Source organism: Juglans regia, chromosome 3, assembly GCF_001411555.2.
Source record: "Juglans regia cultivar Chandler chromosome 3, Walnut 2.0, whole genome shotgun sequence".
In the NCBI taxonomy this organism is placed as follows: Eukaryota; Viridiplantae; Streptophyta; class Magnoliopsida; order Fagales; family Juglandaceae; genus Juglans; species Juglans regia.
In genome coordinates, this window is record NC_049903.1 from 34,971,013 (window position 1) to 34,992,986 (window position 21,974).

At 39.4% G+C, this 21,974-nt stretch overlaps 1 protein-coding gene across 1 annotated transcript; it reads left to right on the forward strand.

The window, feature by feature from the left end:
- The first annotated feature begins 4,940 nt into the window (after nt 1–4,940).
- On the forward strand, nt 4,941–21,043 carry LOC108989270. The gene is made up of 9 exons (XM_018962858.2): nt 4,941–5,150; nt 5,308–5,602; nt 12,000–12,147; nt 12,281–12,431; nt 12,525–12,650; nt 12,742–12,822; nt 18,798–18,990; nt 19,071–19,341; nt 20,449–21,043. The coding sequence occupies exons 2-9, from the start codon at nt 5,414–5,416 to the stop codon at nt 20,694–20,696; spliced, it is 1,407 nt and encodes a 468-aa protein (XP_018818403.1). The 5' UTR covers nt 4,941–5,150; nt 5,308–5,413; the 3' UTR covers nt 20,697–21,043.
- Nucleotides 21,044–21,974: the final 931 nt, after the last annotated feature.

Genomic DNA, 21,974 nt, shown 5'->3' on the forward strand with positions numbered 1-21,974 from the left:
CATTTAGAATGTGCCTATGTTTAGACTCTACAACGCCATTTTATTGTGGAGTTTCAACATAGGTATGTTCATGAATGACGCCATGATTTTGAAGATAAGTTTGAAATTGATGAGAAAGAAATTCTTGTCCATTATCAGTGCGAATAACTTTAATAGTAGTACTAAATTGATTTTGGATGAGCAAAAAAATGCGTTAAATGAGTAAAAGCTTCAAATTTAAAACGCATTAAGTAGATCCAAGTAGTGCGTGAAAAGAAAAATCATCACCAATGGTTAGGAAATAGTGAGACCCACTCTGAGAAGAAGTATGATAGCTACCCTAAATATCATAAAAAATGCGATTAAAAGGAGAAACACTTTTATTTGCATTAATAGAAAAAAGGTAATCGGGTGTGCTTAGATCGATCACAAACATCACAATCAGAGAGAATGCATGGAGAGTTAAAAAGACTGGGAATAATAAAACGGGAAGGATGACCTAGACGTTGATGCCATAAGGTCTTATTGACAGTAAATTGGGTAGCTAAAGCGAGAGAAGATTCAGGCCGGTACACGTAGAGCCCATTGCAAAGATCATCCGCTCCAATCGGCCTTATCGATTGTGGGTCCTGAAATAAACAAGTGTGGGAAGAAAATAAAATGACACAGGAAGTATGAAGGGTAATTTGGGAAACTGATAAAATATTAAATAAAAATTGGGGAACAAAGTAAACATCGGATAAAGTAAGGGAAGGGGAGAGAATGCATGTGTCGAGGCCTTCGATGGGAACGGCTTGCCCATTCTGTAGTTGTCCAGTGTGCTCGGAAGAAAGGCGCCGTAGATTGGTAAAGGCAGCACGTCGGTGACACATGTGGTGGCTCGCGCCACTGTCCACCACCCAGTGATGGTGTCGATCAAAGGAAAAAGCAGATGAAGAAGGGGCTAGGATATTACCAACGAAGTAGGCGGAAAGAGGCAAAGAAGTGGTGGAGGACAACGGTGTGAGCAAGGTGAGCAACTTTTGGTACAGCTCTGGCGACATGCCAGGTATGGGACTCGGCGGAGAGGAGTTGTATAGTGTGGGCGGGGAGGAGTTGAAATTTATGGTATCAGAGCCTGCCACATGATGAATTAGGGCTCACACTACTTACCCCGTGATAAGGACCAGAAAAAAATACTGGCTTGCACATGAGGAAGGGTGTTGAGGAATAATCTCACATTGCCTGTGGACAAGGATTTATGTATGTTTATAAGAAATGAGCAATCCTTTCTTGTAAAATCAGTTTTATGAGATGAGTTAGGCTCATGAATTTCTTCACTAAGGATGGCAATTTTACTATGAGGAGTGCATATCACTTGGCGATGAGCTTAGTTAAAGAAAAGCTTGGGGAATCTTTAAATTCTTATGCACAAAGACAAGTATGGGAGAAGGTTTGGAAGCTTAATATACCAGGCTCAAGTAAGTAGTTCCTTTGGAGGGCTCTAATAGCTATTCTTCCAACAAAACAACTGTTATTTCACAAAAAAAATAGTAAAGGATGATTTATGTCCAATCTGTTGGAAGGAAACAAAAATTATTCAACATGCATTATGGACTTGTCCTTCAGCTTGTGATGTTTGGGCAAAAAAACAAAGCATAGTCCAAAAATGGAGTTGTAGTGATGTGGATTTTAGCCTACTTTGGCAGAAGATGCAACGACAGTTTCCAACAGAAACCTTGAAGAATTAGCAATCATTCTTAAAGGGGTGTGGACCAGGTGAAATAAATTCATTTTTGAGGATCACTTTTATAGTCCTAATTATGTCATAACTTCCGTTTTGCTGAGTCTGTTAGATTATAGAGATGCTCAGCAGTTGAAAGGTGAAGCAGATGAGGAAACAAAGGGTAATCGTATTCAAATTAGATGGACAAAACCAGAAGAAGGAATGACAAAAGTAAACTTTGATGCTGCTATAGATATGGTTAATAAAAAACTAGGTATTGGATTGATAGCAAGAAATTGTAGGGGGAGATACTATTTTCATTGTGTTCTAGTCAATTTTTTTTACTGGAATACCATATCTTGCAGAATGTAATGCATTATAGAGGGGAGTCGGACTTTGTCGAGAACTTAATATTAAAGATGTGATATTTGAAGGCGATGCAAAAATGTGATTAATGGTGTTACATATTGCAAGAATGACTGTCCCTAGTCTAGTGAATTAGTGGAACATATTAAATCTCTTTTCTTCATACGATCTGATAGGCATCTTGTGTTTACTTTTCAGGAAGGCAATGCAACATCTCACTCTCTTTCAAGGATGGCTTTACAGATGACTTGGGAATCAATATGGTTGGAAAAGGCACCGAGAGTTATTGCAATGAATGTGAATGAGTAATGGATTTTTAAAAAAACAAAACAAAACTATGGAAGTCGAGCTTATTTCTTTGGCTTCAACAGTGATGAAGCAAACTGGTTGAGAGATCTACTACATGATATTCCATTGTGGAGAAAACTAGTTCAACCCATATTAATTCATTGTGAAAGTACTGCTACTATTGATATGGTACAAAATTGCTATTACAATGGTAAATCCAGACCAATAAGAAGAAACCATAGTATTGTGAGATCCTATTTGAGTAGTGGTATCATTAACGTGGATTATGCTAAATCATGTGATAATCTAACAAATCCATTGACCAAGGCCTTGACAAGAGAAAGAGTTTGAAATACATCGAGGAGAATGAGATTAAATTCCATACAATCACGAACCACATATGAGGATAGCCAACGGGCCAACCTAGCGATTAGAGATCCTGAGAATTGGGTTCAATTAGAAGAACGAATCATTTGGTGGTAGTAAGAAATGCACTATTTACTTTATTTGAGAGTTTTTCCATTCTTACGGTGTAAGTGCATTCATCCTGTAATGATTGAGAGGATGAGTTATTTTATTTTATTTTTAAATGCTCTTTTTGAAAATCTGCTGCTCTTATGAGTAGGATGTTAGAATTATAGAAGTACATTTGACAGATTTCACCTATGTGAGAGTGAGATGTGGCCGCTCTCTATGAGAATGTGACTTGTTCTTAAATACACTCATGAAATCGGGAATAGCACAAGGCCGTAATGTGCTAGCTAATAAAGCTCATGTCATCACCTGAACTGTTATGTGTGAGCAGTAATTTTTTTATTTCCCTTTAGAAGTTATAGTTCAAGTTTGAGACTTCTATTAACTCTAGAGTAAAAATTATTATTTCATTGAGTGAGGGTTTAATGTATAGCATATGTTCATGATGCATAATAATCATTCTTTGTCTAGAAGGATCTCTCTTATTTATTTTTTATTATTATTAAAAAATAGTGGGAGAATGTATTTTTTAATAGATTGTTTTTATTAGTAAGATTTTTTCTAATATTACCGTTGCTTTCCTTAGATTTTTTTTTATTGAGGAAGGATTACACAAAATCATTTTCTTCCATTGAGGAAGAGTTATACAGTATTTTTTGGCATATAATATTTCAAAGTGAATAACCGACTAACAAAAAAATCTTCTAATATTTGTTTTTAACGGCTATGGGGAAAGGAAGGCTATGGGAGAAAGTTTGCTGTCTGAATCTTCTCTCTCTTTAATTCTCTCTTTTATTTCCTTACCGATTTATGTATTTAAGCTAGGGCTGCAACCCGAGCAACCCGTTCAACATTTGGGCCTGACCCGACCTGACCCGCACTCCTTGATCGGTTGGACAGAATCGACCCGACCCACATATTATTGATTGGGTCAACCCGTGGGTTTTTTTTTTTCGTCTTCAACCCTCATTTTCCTTCAAGCATCTTCTGTTGCAAGTTCAAGAGCCATAATATTTCAGATCAAAAGCTTTGTTTTTGTTACGAGGGATTCAATGCATTTATTGTGTTTAATGAACCATTGAAAGTAAGGAAGGAAAGTTAGAGAAGACATGTTGATTCTTCGGATTTAGGTTAGGAATAGAAAAGTGGATGTTGGAGAGGAAATACTTACCCATTGCGAATTGGAGAAAAGAGAGAATCGATCCCATCCACCAGTTCGTGCTGTGAGAAAAGTCAAATCGACAAAAGCAACATGTATATAATTAAATTGACGGCAGCTTTCAGAAGTAATTTTCGGCTGGAAACTAAGTTCAAAGAAAACGAAGAAGAAATTGATTTTTCCTTCAAAAATAACAAAGAGACAGTAATCAATAAATTTCGAGACCTTCCGATCATTGAGAAGGGGGGCTAGGGTTTCCATCTACAGATTTTATACGTGGGTTGTACGGGTCGAACCTGATCAACACTTAAACTCGTATTTTTAGGTCGGGTCGGGTCGGTGCTCACGGACGGGCTGGGTCAATCGGTTTTCTGCACAACCCTAATTTAAGCTTCCATAGTGGTTTTTGTAACTTTTGGGGCTGTCTTTATTCTCTTTATTCCATTTTTTCGTTTATATCCGAAGTTTCTCTTTTCATTTTGGTGTGTTTCTTTTTGTAGGAAATAGAGAGAAATTGATAGAAAAATCAAAATGTGTGCGTAAATATCTTTGAGAGATTTTCAGACAAAAAAAGGTGTTATTTGAATAGAATTTTAAACTCAATCACTTGTACAGAGTAGATTTGAATCATATGACGACTGATTGAATTATTATATTCTAAAAAAATCAAGTTAAAAGGAATTCTGATGTACCAATTAAATTAAAAAATTTTAAATTATAGAAGACTTGAATCTCCTTAAAATTTTTTTTTTTTTCGTATCTCAGTCCAACCTTATTTGATTTGAATTTATCATTTTATTATTATATTTTATTTTATTATTCTGTATTTACTACCAGAAATTGGCACAACGTCGATGAGGTCGGGGTTGGGAATGCAGGGAACTCGCCGCGCAAGGGCTCTCTGTTCAAAAACAAAGGAGACCCGGGACCCGGGACCCGGGACAGAATTAAAAAAAGAAAAACTATTTACTGACGTGTCACTATACCACGTCAATTTTCCTTCGTCTCCAGAGTCCAGACTTCGACTCTACATTGGAAAAAACCCTTAATTCCGATCCCGAGTTTGTAAAAGTTTGTACTCAGTCCTGATGGCCGGCGGTAGCGGTGGAACGTACTGAAGTAGACGTGCAGTAACGCTCTCGATCTTTGTGCATGGGCTTCTCATACATTGATGTAACGGTAATGCTTCTCCTTCCCTCCCTCTCTCCCTCAACAGAGGTTTGTCTTCTTTCTTAAACTCAATCCCCTTATTTACAAAGGGGGAGAGAGAGAGAGAGATTGTATTTGTGTTGTTTTTGCTGATAGTTATGGTTTGAGCTTTGAATTTCGGAATTAGGGTTTTGGGCGGATGGGAATAGCATCCAGATCAGATCTTGGTGAGCGATTTGAATTGGGTATGATGCTGCACTATTGACTTGAATTGAATAGAGATTTATATAAACATGGAAGGACGGAGGTTATCGGCGCCGTGCTCGAATCGAAGGATATTGGCTAATAAGAAAAGGGTTCGGCCAGGAGAAGGATTCGTAAACAGCGTCAAAAAGCTTCAAAGGCGAGAGATTTCTTCCAAGCGTCATCGCGCTTTAACCATCACCAATTCCCAGGAGAGGTTCCGGAACATGCGATTGATGGTCTCTCTCTTTCTTTAGACGTTTCTTTCAATAATATCACAATTAAACTTATCAAGAAATTAATTTTACGATTTCTTTCAAAAAGTAATAATTTTGATTTTGCGATTCATTACTGAGATATTACTGTTATTACTAATACCCAATTCATACTTCCCCATATTATGCTGTTAGAACACTGCTTGTAATCTGGGCTAGTGAATATGTGTATAAGATTAATTGAAAGCAGTAGAGAAGATGAGTAGCAAGTATTTGTGGAAATGACTCAATAATAGAAACTGTATTGTCAATAGGGTTCTTCGAGGTAATCCCTAAACCTCCATGCAATTTTTATTTACAAGCAAATTCCAGATGCTTCCCTCTGCTCACAACCCCTCCCTAGAGATTCCCCGATAACTAACTATTGACAATTGATAAAATAACAGACACAGCACTAAAGGAAACTCACAGTAATTAAACACATCGTTTGGTTATATCTCCAAAACTCGGCGTATTACATAAGGCCTAAACGATAGACTCTAAAACTACACCCAGGCTTTGTGTCTTGTAAAACACCCAAACCACAAAACCCAAAACACCCTCTAAACGATTCGTTTCACTTATTCCACGCACTGTTTCATAGCTTCCTCGAACAACACTGTTTCCAGTTCACTTCCTTCTACTACTTTCCTTCGCAGACAACCCCTTCTCCAGTTTTGCCCTTCACTTCACTTCACTTCACTTCCTCTCTGTTCTTCATGTAGGGTTTCTGACAACTACCATAACTTCTCCCATAAAAACCCAATCCTCCCATGTATTATCCTCCTCAGATGTGCCCGCCCATTTGACCAAGACTTCGGTCACATCCTTGTCCCCTTGGCGTTTCATGCGGCGATCTATGATGGATTTCGGATCCGGTTGGACCTCACCGTGTGCATCCACTGGAGGAAGGGTGGCTAGAGGTTGGATCTAGGCCCCAACCTTTTTCTTGAGGCACGAGACATGGAAGGTGGGATGGAGTTTGGAAGAGCTCGATAGATCAAGGCGGTAGGCCACCTCTCCAATCCTCTGCATCACCTTGAAAGGTCCATAAAAACGAGGTGCGAGCTTCATACTTCGGTGAGTGGCTAGAGATTTTTGGCGATAGGGTTGCAACCTCAGATAAACCCAATCCCTAGCTTCAAACCTTCTTTCCAATCTCCTCATATCAGCCTGCATCTTCATCCTGTTTATTACATTCTCTAAATTCTCTTTTAGCAACTTGATAATCTGATCTTTGGTTTGAAGTGTTTGGTTGACTGTGTTTTTTGTGAGGTTCTGGGGACATAGGACAGTAGCTGGGGAGGGGGGTAGCCATACAAGGCCTCAAACATGGTCATTTTAGTAGAAGTGTGATATGAGGTGTTGTACCACCACTCTACAAATGCTAGCTACTGCACCCACCTCTGGGGTTTCATTCCTACATAGCACCTTAGGTAACTTTCGAGGCACTTTTTTAAGGCCTCCGTTTGTCCATCCGACTGAGGGTGGTAGGGTGAACTGTGATTCAGGGTAGATCCTTGTAGTGGGAAGAAAGCCTTCCAAAAGAAGCTCACAAAGATAGGTGTAACGCCCCAATGAAAGGCCCAAACCACATGACCTATACTCCAAAAGGACTAATCAATAATACAATTGTAGCCCCATTGGAACCTTATAAAGAGCAATAACTTTTCCTTCCCAAGCAATGTGGGATCCCATACATCAGCCACCCTTATCCATATCATATGTGGTATCACAATCTACTCCTCTTAAATTCTAAATGTTCTCATCAGACCTGTCCATTTTAGGTGGCATGGCTCAAGTTCCACATTTCTGGTTGAGATAGGCTATGATACCATTTGTAATGCCCCAATGGAAAGCTCAAACCACATGACCTATACTCTGAAAGGACTAGTAAATGATACAATTAGAGCCTCATTAGAACCTTATAAAGAGTAAGAACTTTTCCTTCCCAAGCAATGTGGGATCCCATATACCACCCATTTTTATCTATATCATATGAGGTATCGCAATAGGATCCCTATCTGTCACAATAGTCCTAGGCAACTCATGTAATTTGAAGACATGGTTTAAGAACAAGTTGGCCACTACTGAAGCAGTATAATGATGGGACAATGGAATGAAGTGGCCAAACTTATTAAATCTATCCAAGGTCACATTAAACCCTTAGAACATAGGCAATCCCTATATGAAATCCAAGGAGATATCGGCTCAGGCTTGCTGTGGAGTTGGCAAGGGTTGCAAGAGCCCTGCAGGTAGAATTGTTCATATTTCACTGCTTGGCAAACATCACATTCTCGAACCAGTTTCTTGATGTCCTTCTTCATCCTCTTCCAATAAAAGTCTCTTTTGGCTCTTTGATAAGTTTTCAAGTAGCCTGAGTGCCCTTCTATAGGGTTGTCATGTATGTGTTGCATTACCTTTACCTTAAAAAGAGGAATTAGTCACCACCACAATTCTTCCCCTCTTCAATATCAACCCTTGTTGCAGTTGATAACCTTTAGGTGGATTTTTGTTTTCTTGGAACTTTTCAACAATTTCCTTCATATTTGCCGAATCTTCATAACTAGCCTTTAGTTCTTCTACCCAATTAGGCATGAGAAAAGAAATCATAGCTAGTGTTCCCTCACATCCCTCATTTTGCTCCTCCATTCGTGACAAGGCATCTGCCACTAGATTTTATCTTCCTTGCTCGTAAGTGATTATAAAATCATACCCCAGCAACTCCCTGATCCACTTTTGTTGGGCTACAATCCCAACCCTTTGCTCCAAAAGAAACTTTAAAGCTTTTTGGTCTGTCTTTACAATAAAGGATTGGCCTAAAAGTTAAGGCTGCCACTTCCTCACAACAGTTACCAAGGCTAGAAGCTCCTTCTCGTAAGTGGAGAGAAGAAGTGCCTTTCCTTTGAGTGCCTTACTTGTATAGGCTAGTGGCTGTCCAGCTTGTATTAAAACTGCACCCATTCCTCTCCCTCTAGCGTCACACTCAATGGTGAATGGCTGAGAAAAATCTGGAAGTCTGAGTACTAGGGGCTGTGCAACAGCTGATTTCAGCTTATTAAAAGCCTCCATAGCTTCAGTAGTCTATACAAACGAATTCTTTTTGAGTAAATATGTAAGTGGGGCTGCAATGACCCCACACCCCTTAATAAACTTTTGATAATAGCTTGTCAACCCCAAAAACCCCCTTAAGGAATTTACATTCATTTGTTTAGGCCAATCTAACATCGCTGCCACCTTCTTAGAGTCTGTTGTCACCCATTTTTCATTGATCACATGTCCCAGATAATCAATTTCCGAAACCCCAAACTGACATTTGGATAGTTTAGCATACAATTGATGTTTTTGTAACACTTCTAGCACCTTCTCCAAATGTTCTAGGTGCTCATCCCAACACTTACTGTAAACTAGTATGTCATCAAAGAATACTAGTACATATCTTCTCAAATAGGGTTGAAACACATCATTCATTAACCCCTGAAAGGTTGACGGTGCATTTGTTAGCCCAAAGGGCATCACGAGGAATTCATAGTGCCCATCATGAGTCCTAAAAGCTATCTTCTCCACATCTACAAGCACCACTCTTATTTGGTGGTATCCAGATTTTAGATCCAACTTGGAAAATACCACTGATCCATGCAACTCATCCTGTAGCTCGTCAATAACTAGAATTGGAAATTTATCCCTTACTATTTCTTGATTGAGCGCCCTATAATCAATACACATACGTCAGCTCCCATCCGCCTTATGCACCACAACACTAGTGAAGAAAAAGGACTGGAATTGGGCCTTACAACTCTTGACTCTAACAAGTCGGCTACAATTTTTTCTATTTCCTCATTTTGGTAATGAGGATATCGGTATGGCCTTGCTCTAATGGGTTGAGTACCCTCTTTAAGGGTATTTTGTGATCACATGCACGTGAGGGAGGCAACCCCTTTGGAATTTCAAAAACTCCTTGAAACTTGGTGAGAATGTTCTGCACCTCCTCCCCCCCAATGGCAAGATTTCTCCCCTTCTTTTCCTACCAACAGGTCCAAGAACAGCTCCTTTCCTTTGTTAACAGAATTTAACAAGGACTTATTACTCCCTTCTATGGTGAGCTCTTTTAAACTCAACCCTACTAACTCAATTCCCCTACCACCATACATAAACTTCACTGTGAGCTTAGTGAAATCCCAAATAATCGGACCAAGAGTTTCTAGCCATTTTACACCTAACAGTATATCATATCCCCCACAGGCTACTACATAACAAGGAGAGTGGAAAGAAGTACCTTGTATTTTTGTTTGGACCGCATTGCAATACCCCTCACTATGGATAATCTGCCCACTTGCTATTTTCACCACAATCTTCTGCGTCATCCACCAGCAGCATAGTTTTCTTAGCAATCAAGGGGTCGAGGAATTTATGCGTATTGCCAGAATCGACTAAGATCACCACCTGCTCTCCTCCAATTCTACCAAGTAGCCTCATAGTTTTAGAGCTGAGTGTCCTCGTGAGTGCATTAAGTGACATCTTGGGTTCTACATTCACTGGTTGAGAGAGTGACTCCCCTTTTTTTGGTTAACTCAGTAACCATATCCCCTTCCCCCAAAGTGTCATCTACCTCCTCATGCCCTTGCAACTGATAGATTCTAGGGGTTTTACATACATGGGTTGGGTTCTATTTTTCTTCACAGTGATATCATAGGCCTTTTCTCCTCTTTTCATCAATTGAAGTAGATGATATCTTCCTAGTAGGAGCATTATACTTTTGGTTCTTATTGTTGCTTTCCCCACTCAAGCCAAAAGTATTAGAATACCCCCCTGCTGAACCCCCTGCTGACTCGGGACTGATTTTAAGGGATTTTTTTGTGCTAACCCAAAAGCAGCATTTAAAGTAAGGGTATTAAACATACGAATAGGTAACCTGATCTCTTTTTTAAGACCACTTAGAAAACAGCTTAGTTTGTGGTGATCGGGAAGGCCTCTTAATCTGTTGGAGAGGGCTTTGAATTGAATTTTATAAGCTGCCACTAAGGTTGTTTGCTTAAGATGGGTGAGGGTCTCCATAGGGTCGTCATAAACTCTTGGTCCAAAGCGGACCAGCATTGCGCGAACAAGTGTCCTAGTTGGTGAACTATCCTGAGTCAATAGCATCCTGGTACCAGACGAGAGCTTATCCCTCCATGTAATAAAACGCCATCAGCAACCGTTGGGTAGGTGGTGTTTGGTGGAGTTCAAAGTATTGAGAAGTTTTGAATATCCACCCGGATGGATTGGCCCCATCGAAATGAGGAAAATCCAAACGAACTCTGTGAGGTAAAAAACCCCTATGCTGAAACTGATCTGTGTCATTTGGAACTTGTAGGTCTCTATTGGTGTTCTGGTTAGTCACAAGAGTACGCACTAAATCAGTGAGTTGATCCACGCGATCTGTGAGTTGGTCCAGCCGACCCCTTGTGTCTTGAAGCCCTTCAGTCAAGCCCTCTACATGGCGTTGTAACCCTTCTTGCTGCTGCCAAGAACGTTTATTTTCAGCCATGAGGATCGAATGGCTCTAGGATACCATTTGTTAGAACATTGCTTGTAATCTGGGCTGGTGAATATGTATGTAAAAATAATTGAAAAGCAGTAGAGAAGATGAGTAGCAAGTATTTGTGAAAATGACTCAATAATAGAAACTGTATTGTCAATAGGGTTCTTCGAGGGAATCCCTAAACCTCCATGCAATTTTTAATTACAAGCAAATTCCAGATGCTTCCCTCTGCTCACAACCCCTCCCTCTATGAGATTCCGCATTAACTAACTATTGACAATTGATAAAATAAAAGACTCAATACTAAAGGAAACTGACAGCAATTAAACGCATCGTTTGGTTATATCTCCAAAACGCTGCATAGAATATAAGGGCCTAAACGACAGACTCTAAAACTACACCTAGGCTCTGCGTCTTATAAAACACCCAAACGACAAAACCCAAAACACCCTCTAAACGATTTGTTTCACTTATTCCATGCACTGTTTCACAGCTTCCTCGAATGGCACTGTTTCCAGTTCACTTCCTTCTACTACTTTCCTTCACAGACAACCGCTTCTCCAGTTCTCCCCTTCACTTCACTTCCTCTCTGTTCTTCATGTAGGGTTTCTGACATATGCTTCGAGTTTGCGTCTTCGGTTTCTGCCCAAGACTAATTTCAGGTTGTGAGGCTGGCCTCCGAATAAATTTCAGTGATGATTGTGAATTACTTAGTAAACTATATATTTATTTATAGTCAAATTATGCATGGCATACTCCATCATATAAACCTCTGCTTGATCTATTTGACCTTAATCCAACAGGTTCTTGTGGTGGAATGCATTTTTCTTCAAAATTGTTCACATTTTTTTTTTTCATCAGGACGAATATGATACTCACGACCCCAAGGGGCATTGTTCCCCGATATTGCCTTTTTTGATGAAGAGAACGAAAGTTATTGAGATAGTGGCCGCACGGGAAATTGTCTTTGCTTTAGCACATTCTGGTGTGTGTGCAGCGTTTAGTAGAGGTACTAAAATTCTTAAACTACTATTACTATTACATACAAATTGTTACTTTGTCTATATAACTTTGTACATATTTGAAGCTTATATTCCATTGAAGAAAATGATTGTATGTTATTTTGGTTATGTTGGATGCAGAGACAAACAAGAGGATATGTTTTTTGAATGTTAGTCCTGATGAAGTAATCCGGAGCTTATTTTATAATAAGAACAATGACTCACTTATCACAGTGTCCGTTTATGCTTCAGACAACTTCAGCTCTTTGAAATGCAGATCCACAAGGATTGAGTGCGCAGACCATTTCATTATTATTATTTTGATCCCTTTAACTTTATCTCATGTTTATCCTTCATCTTGATATTTTCCATGTTAAATGGCTAGGTACATACGGAGGGGAAAACCGGATGCTGGTTTTGCTCTGTTTGAGTCCGAGTCTCTGAAATGGCCCGGGTTTGTAGAGTTTGATGATGTTAATGGAAAGGTGCTAACCTACTCTGCACAAGACAGGTATTTTGCTAGTGTTTATACAGTTTATTTATGGTGCCAAATGCACATCATTTTGTGGATGCTAACAAGACCTTAAAATGAATATTGTCAGTATATACAAGGTGTTTGACCTGAAAAACTATACCATGCTTTACTCCATATCAGATAAACATGTGCAAGAAATCAAGATCAGGTAATCTCTCCCCCCATTTCCTTCTGAAACAGTTTTGCTACTTTGTGTATCTGAACTTATCTTTACTGAATTCATCCCTTGTTTTCTCTGACTTAGAATTCTTATCCTGGCAGTGCTTATAGTGATTAAAATAATAGTTTAGTTAAAGATGTCCATAAATTTACATTATTATTATTTATATCTTTTATCAATGTAACCTATGGCTTTTCAAAATCGTTAGATCTGGCGTCCCTAGTTTAGGACCACCTATGCAGTGAAATAACGTTTGATTGACTTTTCCATAATTTTCTGTCTGATGGTAATGTTCTCTGTGGTTTCAATTATGTTGTAAAGAAATACCCTAACACAACTGTTTTTTTTAAGTAAAAGTCAAATCTTATTGATAGTAAACGGCATAGACCAAGTACACAGGTGCACCTGTTTCCTGTTTCAAGTGAGATGTGAGAAACAAAGTAAATTTATGAGTCTGTGTATCTGCTACTTTTTTTTCTTATAAGTATATATGGTTAAAAGGATTAAGTTATTATCTTTATTTGAATCTCTTTGCTTTTATTGCCAAGACAATGTGCAGGTGGTGTGCTAGGTCATTGATTTATTGGTATATGCATTACATATGGATGTGGTTTTTTTCTAATATGTTGTAGATGACAGCCAATACACTAACAAGTTCATTAAAAGTGAAACTGTGAAATCTGATATCCCCAATGCTTTAAGGCAGATGCTGAAGATGCAATGGGGGTATCTTGCTCTTTTTGAAAAGAATGCTCGTATGTAATTATGGTTTGCAACGGACTTGGCTTTCATGATTTTCTTGTATCTATGTCAAGCTTTTTACTAGTGTTTTCTCTTGTATATGTCTTTACTTGGGCTACACCTATTTTAATTTTTATCAATAAAACTTCTTTTACGTAGGGGTGGGCTCCGACTCCGACGGAGTCAGAGTTGTCATTTCCGACCTCCGACTCCGACAAAAGTCGGAGCCAAAGTTCCCCTCCGACTCCGACTCCGAACGTAGTCGGAGTCCGATTCCGATCGGAGGTCGGAGCTCCGACCTCCGATTGGAACTCCGAACGGAGGTCGGAGCTCCGACCTCCGATCGGAACTCCGACTGGAGTTCGGAGGGAGTTCCGAACGGAGGTCGGAGCTCCGACTCTGAATTAAATTTTCGAACTCAATTTCAGATTTTTTTTTTATTATTATTTAAATTTTGTTGTTCAATTTCGTTTCAGATAGTGGGCAACATATATATATTTTTTTAAAAGTGAACCATCTACAAATATTTGGTTTATTCAAGAGTTTTCAATAATTTAAATATTCGTTCTGATTTTGTTACTGAATTTTGATTATATCTTTAATTTGTTTTATGTCCGCCTGAAATTTAGCATTAAAAGTGCTCATGACTCATGAGTTGAAAAGTACACAAATTTAAAATTTTATAGAAAAGAATGATGGTACGAATTTGTATAATTCGATTAATTTCAGTTGGATAATAAATTATAAACTTTTGAGAGGATGGATAAGTACTAATAGAAATTATAGAATAAAGAGTACTTATCCCACGTCTTTGCTCGGAATATAAGTACATAAATATAACTATATAAATAATTTAAAAAGTAAATAACATGTATGATGCAGCCATAAGTTATAACAGTCTCATTTATAACGTAATAATAATATGACTCAGTCTTGAAATATAACTACATAAAAATTAAACACGGGTTTCACTCAAACCCCAATGTTCCATTGGTCACGCCTGAAATGAAGATAGAAAGTAGCAATCAATAGATGAAAAAAAATTGATAATAAAAAATTGAATACGGTAAAAGAATAATTTGATTCTTACCAAGAAAGGAGGTTCTCTCAACTTCATTCCAACTCTCAAGTAGCGTCCGTTCCAAACTCTCAATCATCGGTAATTATGTTAGGGTTCACAATTAGATCTATAAAATCATAAAAAGTAGAAGTTAGAAACATTAAAAATAATTAAATCATCATTTAAAAGCATATAAACTTACCCGATTCAAGCCTATAGCTCTCGGCATCAACGCCAACGGTATCTAGTCCAATGGGCGTTTCACTTATCCAATTCTGTGTGCAAACGAGGGCCTCCACGGTTGACGGTGACAATGAACTCCGATAAGCATCCAACACGCGACCTCCAGTGCTAAATGCCGACTCTGAGGCAACCGTAGTGACAGGAATGGCTAGCACATCTCGGGCCACACGGGAAAGGACTGGATACTTGGTGGAATTAACTTTCCACCAAGTTAGTAACTGAAATACATCACTAGGTGCCTCGACAGCTTCCATAAAATATCGTTCAACCTCAGATGTACAATGCATAATATTCCTTGTTGACATGAGTTGATGATACTGCCGTATAATACGATTGCCTCTAACCCCTACAGATGGGTCAGTATCACCTGAGAAAACTGTCGATCCTGTCGGCCTCGAATGTGAGGAGCTACCAACTGCGGATGAAGGCTGAGCACTAGTACTGTAGTGATGATATAAGTCATCAACATCACTTTTTAGCAATCTAATAAACTCTCCAGCCTTCACTGCCCCGAGGACGGAATTTACCCAAAATTCTAGAACGGCCAACTTAACTCGGGGGTCAAGGATCACAGCCACAAATAGCAATCTATTTATCTTCTCAATATTCTCCCAATATTTATCATGTTTGATCTTCATCCTCGTAGCCATAACAGATAACAATCCAGCAGAGTCAGTACAACTATTTTCCAACTGGAAGTGAAGCTCCGAGAGCTCACTGAAAAATGAGTTCGCAGTCGTATATTTGGATCCAGATAGTCGCATGGTTATCTCATAAAAAGTTCTTAAAAATTCAACAAAATAACTCACACTGGTCCAATCATGTGCGTCTGGCGCACCGAGCCCCTGTCCTGCTGGCTCCAACAAAGCATACCTCAGGCCCCCATCCTCGACCTCCATCCGCTCGAATGCTTTTTGGTACTTCTGTGCCACATCCAACATCATGTATGTAGAATTCCATCGAGTCGGAACGTCCAAGCACAGCATACTAGAACATTCAATCTTCAAATCTTCTGCTATTGCCTTAAACTTGGCAAGCCTTTGAGGGGAACCCCTCACATATCGTACAATGTTGCGGACTCGGGTTATGGAATCATGAACCTCTTTTAATCCCTCAACAACTATGAGGTTAATGATATGAGCACAACATCAAACGTGAATAAACTCGTGGGCCCGAATGACATCATCTCTCACCGTCGTGTTCCGCTTGAACCAATCAATTGCTGTTTCATTCGCACTGGCATTGTCAACTGTAATACACAACACTTTTCGAATTCCCCAGTCCTTTAAACAATCATCCATCTTCGCCCCAATGGATGCACCTTTATGATCCACAATTTCTTTAAAACCAATAATTTTTTTATGCAAAATCCACTCACTGTCAATGTAGTGTGCTGTGATACACATGTAGCAGACGTTCTGTATGGAAGTCCATGTGTCAGTCGTAAAAGACACTCTCTGGCCAGTGGTAATAAACATCTTCCTCATCTCCTCCTTGTCCTTCGCATGCCTCTTCATACAATCTCGCATCACTGTATACCGTGATGGAATGGGAAATCGTGGCTCAACAAAATTTAGAAACTTTCGAAAGCCTCTTTTCTCGACTGTGGTAAATGGCATCTCATCAGTAATTATCATCTCTGCAAGCATGTCCCTCAACATCTTCTCACTGTATTGAGGGATGACCAATTTCTTAGTCTGTGTACCATCAGTGGCTGTAGAAGTTTGGTAACTGAGGTTGGTCTGATCAGTGGCTTGCAATCCCTTCGCTATCTTATATCGTTGGCAACCATTTAGATGTGCTATTAACACACTGGTACCTTGCTTCTTCGAATGGCATCCACAAAGTGATCCACAGTAATGGCATCTTGCCACTGGGTTCGCAATTTCACCAGGAATTTTGGTGAAATGCTCCCATGTCCACGACCTCTTTTTAGAAGGTCGTGGTGGTTGATCTTGCTCAATGGGCATCTCCTCCTCCTCGTTGAACATATCTTCATCCTCTATATCAACTGGGAGTGGGAGTCGACTACTCGCACAAGATGTAGCTGCTCTAGATGTAGCTGCCCTAGATGTGGCTCTAGGGGTGGAAGTACCCACCGGTGTAGGAGTTGTAGCATTGGCATCCGCCACATCCCCTTGTGGACGATCATCTCCACTATGTCTAGGATCCATATCACAATCAATGAAGCTGAAAAAATTAAATTAGAAGCAAAAAATTAGTTTAAAAATAAACTAGGCTATTGTATTATACAATAGGACATGTATTATTGTATCATAATATATTATTGTATCGATGTATTATTACATTGAGGTTCGGTTGATGTGCGGTTGACTCAGACGAACCCATCCAGATGGGTTCACTCGACGTGCGCTCGACGTGTGCTCGAGCAGAACCCATCCAGATGGGTTCGCTCGACGTGCGCTCGACGTGCGCTCAAGCAGAAGCCATACAGAGAGGTTCGCTCGATGTGCGCTCGAAGTGGCGCTCGAGCAGAACCCATACAGAGAGGTTCGCTCGATGTGCGCTCGACGTGGAGCTCGAGCAGAATCCATCTAGAGAGGTTCGCTCGACGTGCGCTCGACGTGGCGCTCGAGTAGAATCCATACAGAGAGGTTCGCTCGACCTGCGCTCGACGTCGCGCTCGAGCAGAATCCATACAGAGAGTTTCGCTCGACGTGAGCTCGAGCTCATACAGAGAGGTTCGCTCGATGAGCGCTCGACGTAGCGCTCGAGCAGAACTCTTCCAGAGAGGTTCGCTTGACTTCCGCTCGACATATCGCTCGAGCCAATGTTCAATACAACGTGCGGTCGACTTGCGCTCGACACCTCGCTCGAGCGCAAGTCTTCAAAACAATGTAAAATTCATGTTTTGAGCGCCGTGTTGGGGACTATATTGAATATTCAATACACAAGAATCACAAGAATCACAACTGCTGGCTCCAATTCATAAGAGACGTGCTTGAATTAAATTTAGGGCTCACCGTAGGTGGAAGCTGAACAGAGGAGCAACGAGGGACGGCGGCAGGAAGGAGCAACGACGAACGGGCACGCTAGCAATAAAGACACAAGACGTGAGGACGGCTTCACAGTTCACTGGTTCAGTCACTGGGACGGGAGACGCGAGAGAGAAGTGAAGGAGGAAGAAGAAGTGAAGAAGGAAGAAGAAGAAGTGAAGAAGGAACGACGTATGAAGAAGCTCCTTCAAGAAGGAACTTCCGAAACGACGCCGTTCCATATTAAGTGGAACGGTGTCGTTCAATAATTTTTTTTAAACCCAGCTCCAAAACGACGTCGTTTTACAGCTGGGTTTAAAAAAAATTCGGAGTGGAGCTCCAACTCCGACTCCGAATAATTATTCGGAGCTACTCCGAATTCCGACTCCGAATTCCGACAACTCCGACTCCGTCGGAGTCGGCATCGGAGCGGAGGTCGGACGGAGTCGGAATTCTCGGAATTTTGCACACCCCTACTTTTACCTATAGAAAAAACTATGGTTTGCAATGAAGACAGCATGCCATTTTGGGTGCTTGCTGTCTGCCTCTTTTAGTTATCCTATTTAACATCTGGTTTTTATGTTAATGTGAAGATCTCATGGTCCACGGGTTCATTTTGTTGACAGGTAACTGATTTGTCTAGTAAGCATTGGTAGGCGTTTGCTTTTGATTCCTGGCAAGAATCACAGTATACTACTTATAAAAAACAGAATCACAATAAATTAGGTGCATTGTGGTGCCCTTTTTGTAATTTTGTTACGTGTGGCTTTATGTGCGATTGTGTATGTGGTGATTGGTTCTTATTTGCTTGCCTGAACCAAGCTTTTTATGAAGTTTCATTCCCTTGCTCTGATGTTGTACTTTCTGCATCACACTGCTTATGTTTTCATCTTAACCCCTATCATGTCTACTTTTTGGTACAGTCCAGGAATCATGTTATTGATTTTCAATAGGATAAGCAGTCACGTCCCTCTCAAGATTTTATCAATAGAAGATGGCACAGTTCTCAAATCATTCAATCATCTACTTCATCGAAGCAAGAAGGTGGACTTCATAGAACAATTCAATGAGAAGCTTCTTGTTAAGCAAGAAAATGAAAACCTTCAGATTCTTGATGTAAGTCGTCATCTCTTTTGGCATTGTCTAGCAGCCTCTGATTATCCTAACCTTTTAAATATCATTTCCCTTGAATGTAGGTTCGAAATGCTGAGCTGATGGAAGTTAGCAGAACTGAGTTCATGACTCCATCAGCATTTATCTTTCTGTATGAGAACCAGTTGTTCCTGACATTCAGGAATCGAACAGTTGCTGTTTGGAACTTTCGTGGGGAGCTTGTGACATCATTTGAGGATCACCTTTTATGGCATCCTGACTGCAATACAAATAACATATATATTACAAGTGATCAGGACCTTATCATATCTTACTGCAAGGCAGATTCTGACGATCATTGGATGGAAGGAAATGGTAATTATTTGAAGGTCCAATGATTGATGGCTATCGCTAGCCTTGCTTACGTGACCCTAATTTGTATGATTGCCTGTGGAACTTCTTTCGAAATCAAATCTGCCTTACCTTATAATTTTTCACATAGTGAACCCTAAATTAATAATTTTGTGGGGGAAAAAGGTACTGAATAAGGCAGTAACATATTACTTATACCCTAAAGCAGTCACATTCTGTTGAAGTCCATTTGAGTTCTGCTTTGTAGTATTGGCTGGAGAACCATGATGCATTTATTTCAGATTGGCCACAAGAATTGCTAATTGGTTTTGGTTAACTTGAGATCTAGAGTAATTATTCTTGGTTTACTAAACAAAATTTAGAATACATGGTTGCTTTGCTTTGGCTACCAGGTTTAATAAACGCTCATCTGATTAATTTGCGTAAGTATTTCTTGGGTAAGGTGGGATCGTTTCATTTCTGATGAATTTCGGTTGGTTTTGTTTTTGGCTAGTTATAACCCTAACAGCTGAATTTGAGTATATAATTATTTTTCTGCAACTGTGGCTTTTTACGGTCCATTTTGTGTAGTGGTTTGGCTGGTAGTTTGATCTGAATTCATGTTGAAGTCGGTCTTTTTCAATTTTTGTGATGTATGGCAAGGGTGTCGTACCCCAAGTATAGTATGAGGGAGTGGTGAATGGATACTAGATTGCTTTGAGGGAGAAATTCTTGTCCATTATGATGATTCCAAGTGGCTCTAATTGCAATATTTTGACTGGTCCATTTTGGGGTATGGGCCCAGATGTGCTTGGGCTTTTCTTTGGTTATTACAAAGGCCACAATATTATAGAAATTTTAGATATTCCTGCATCTGCAAGGTTGTGCATATTTTATAGAACTTAATTTCTTTGTTTATTTGAATTGTCAAGTGTTTATTTTCTTGAATAAGAACGATGGTGGGAGGTTTTATTCAATTTCTGCATTTGTTTCATAATAAAGCGCATGAAGATCACATCAGAGTTGTGGGTTTGTCACTATTTGATGCTTGAAGTTAGGTTATTTCACGAGGAGAATATTTTAGGTGGGTGGAATCAGAACTGTAGTCTCATTGTTTACTTTTGGATGCAGCTGGGTCTGTCAATATCAGTAACATCTTGACTGGGAAATGCCTGGCTAAAATAACTGCAAGCAGCAGCTGTCCCAAGGTCGATGAGTGCAGCAGCAGTGCAGGCAGCTCAAAACAGCCAGATCACTACAGGGTGAGGAGCACGGTTGCAGAGGCTCTGGAAGACATCACTGCCCTTTTCTATGACGAAGAAAGGAATGAGATTTATACGGGTAACCGGCATGGTCTGGTTCATGTGTGGTCTAACTGAAATTTAGATTGTTCATTAATTTGTTGTGGGCGCTATAAGATTGCTGCCAGAGGATTGGTTTTTCATTTGGCTCTGTATCATATATCAATCATCATGGGATAACGTAAGGGCACTGCCCTTTTTCACGAGGCTTTCAAAGTGATCTTGTATTGTATCATTTGATTTGTGTGGTTCTTATGAACAAGTATTTTGTAGATTGGCTTTTTTCGGGAATATAGGTAGCCTGATTGCGATGCGGTGATGTTTGTACAAAGCAAAATGCTAGTTTGTCCCATCATTTTGCCCTCTCACTTTGACTTCTTCTGTATTTAATTGTTTTTTTTACTTAATAATTAAGAAAGTGATTTTTTGTATATTGATGTATTTTTTTATTTCTTAAAAATATTTAAATATGTTAAAAAAATATGAAAAGAAAAATGAAAAGAAAATAAAAACAAACATTTGTGCTAGGCGGTCAAAGCTAGCGGCAGCCTAGCACAACTCTTGTTCAGATCTAGCAATTAACATGCAAGTCTTTGTTTGCTTTCCACGTGCGATTATATTTGTAGATGTTTGTTTGTCCAGGTGCGATCATATGTAAAAGCCAGTGCAAACTCATTTTCAAGGAAAATATATACTCCCTGCACCACAGGCAGTCAAGCTTTCCAATGACGCTACATTTCATATTAACAAATCACAATAATCGTTTCATTAGCCTTTATAGTCTCCTGTTTGACTTAAATTAAATCTCAGGTCGAATTATACCCAGAGAAGCATTTGATTTGCATGCCATTATTGACTTTTGGTGATTCGTCTGTGTGCTGAATTAATCGCTGCCACAACTAGTGCAAGGATTCTTAATTCTCCTGAGTAGAAGAAAGCACAAACCATTTGTTTCCAACCTATTTTATTTTGATTTACTGAAATTATCACATTTAATGCAAGGTTAATTTTTAAGGAAAGATTACTCTTAAGATCCCTGGGTTTCGGACCTTTTATAAATTGATATCTAGGGTGTAAAAAGTTTCAAGTTAGTCATTGGGTTAGTGTCATATTCTAAAATGGTACCTCCGTCGGAACTATGTTACTCTATTGACGGAAAAAACTCGAGATGCAATCAATTCCCACGTAAACTAATCATAAGAAGTGTCATCCATATATCCAATAAGAACTTTGTTTTATTTTATTAATATTTATGCTAATGTGGCATGCTTATTGTGCATTTTTATTTTTTAATACTTACTGGATATACATATAACACGTGTCTTGTTGACTGCCTCATTAGCTTTTTCTCAGTAA

Excerpts from the sequence above, each read along its gene's own strand:
- LOC108989270 (XM_018962858.2), top strand. The coding sequence starts at position 5,414 with ATGGAAGGACGGAGGTTATCGGCGCCGTGCTCGAATCGAAGGATATTG. Across the intron at positions 12,651-12,741 it reads ACCTACTCTGCACAAGACAG|TATATACAAGGTGTTTGACC; the intron begins GTATTTTGCTAG and ends GAATATTGTCAG. Across the intron at positions 19,342-20,448 it reads TCATTGGATGGAAGGAAATG|CTGGGTCTGTCAATATCAGT; the intron begins GTAATTATTTGA and ends TTTTGGATGCAG.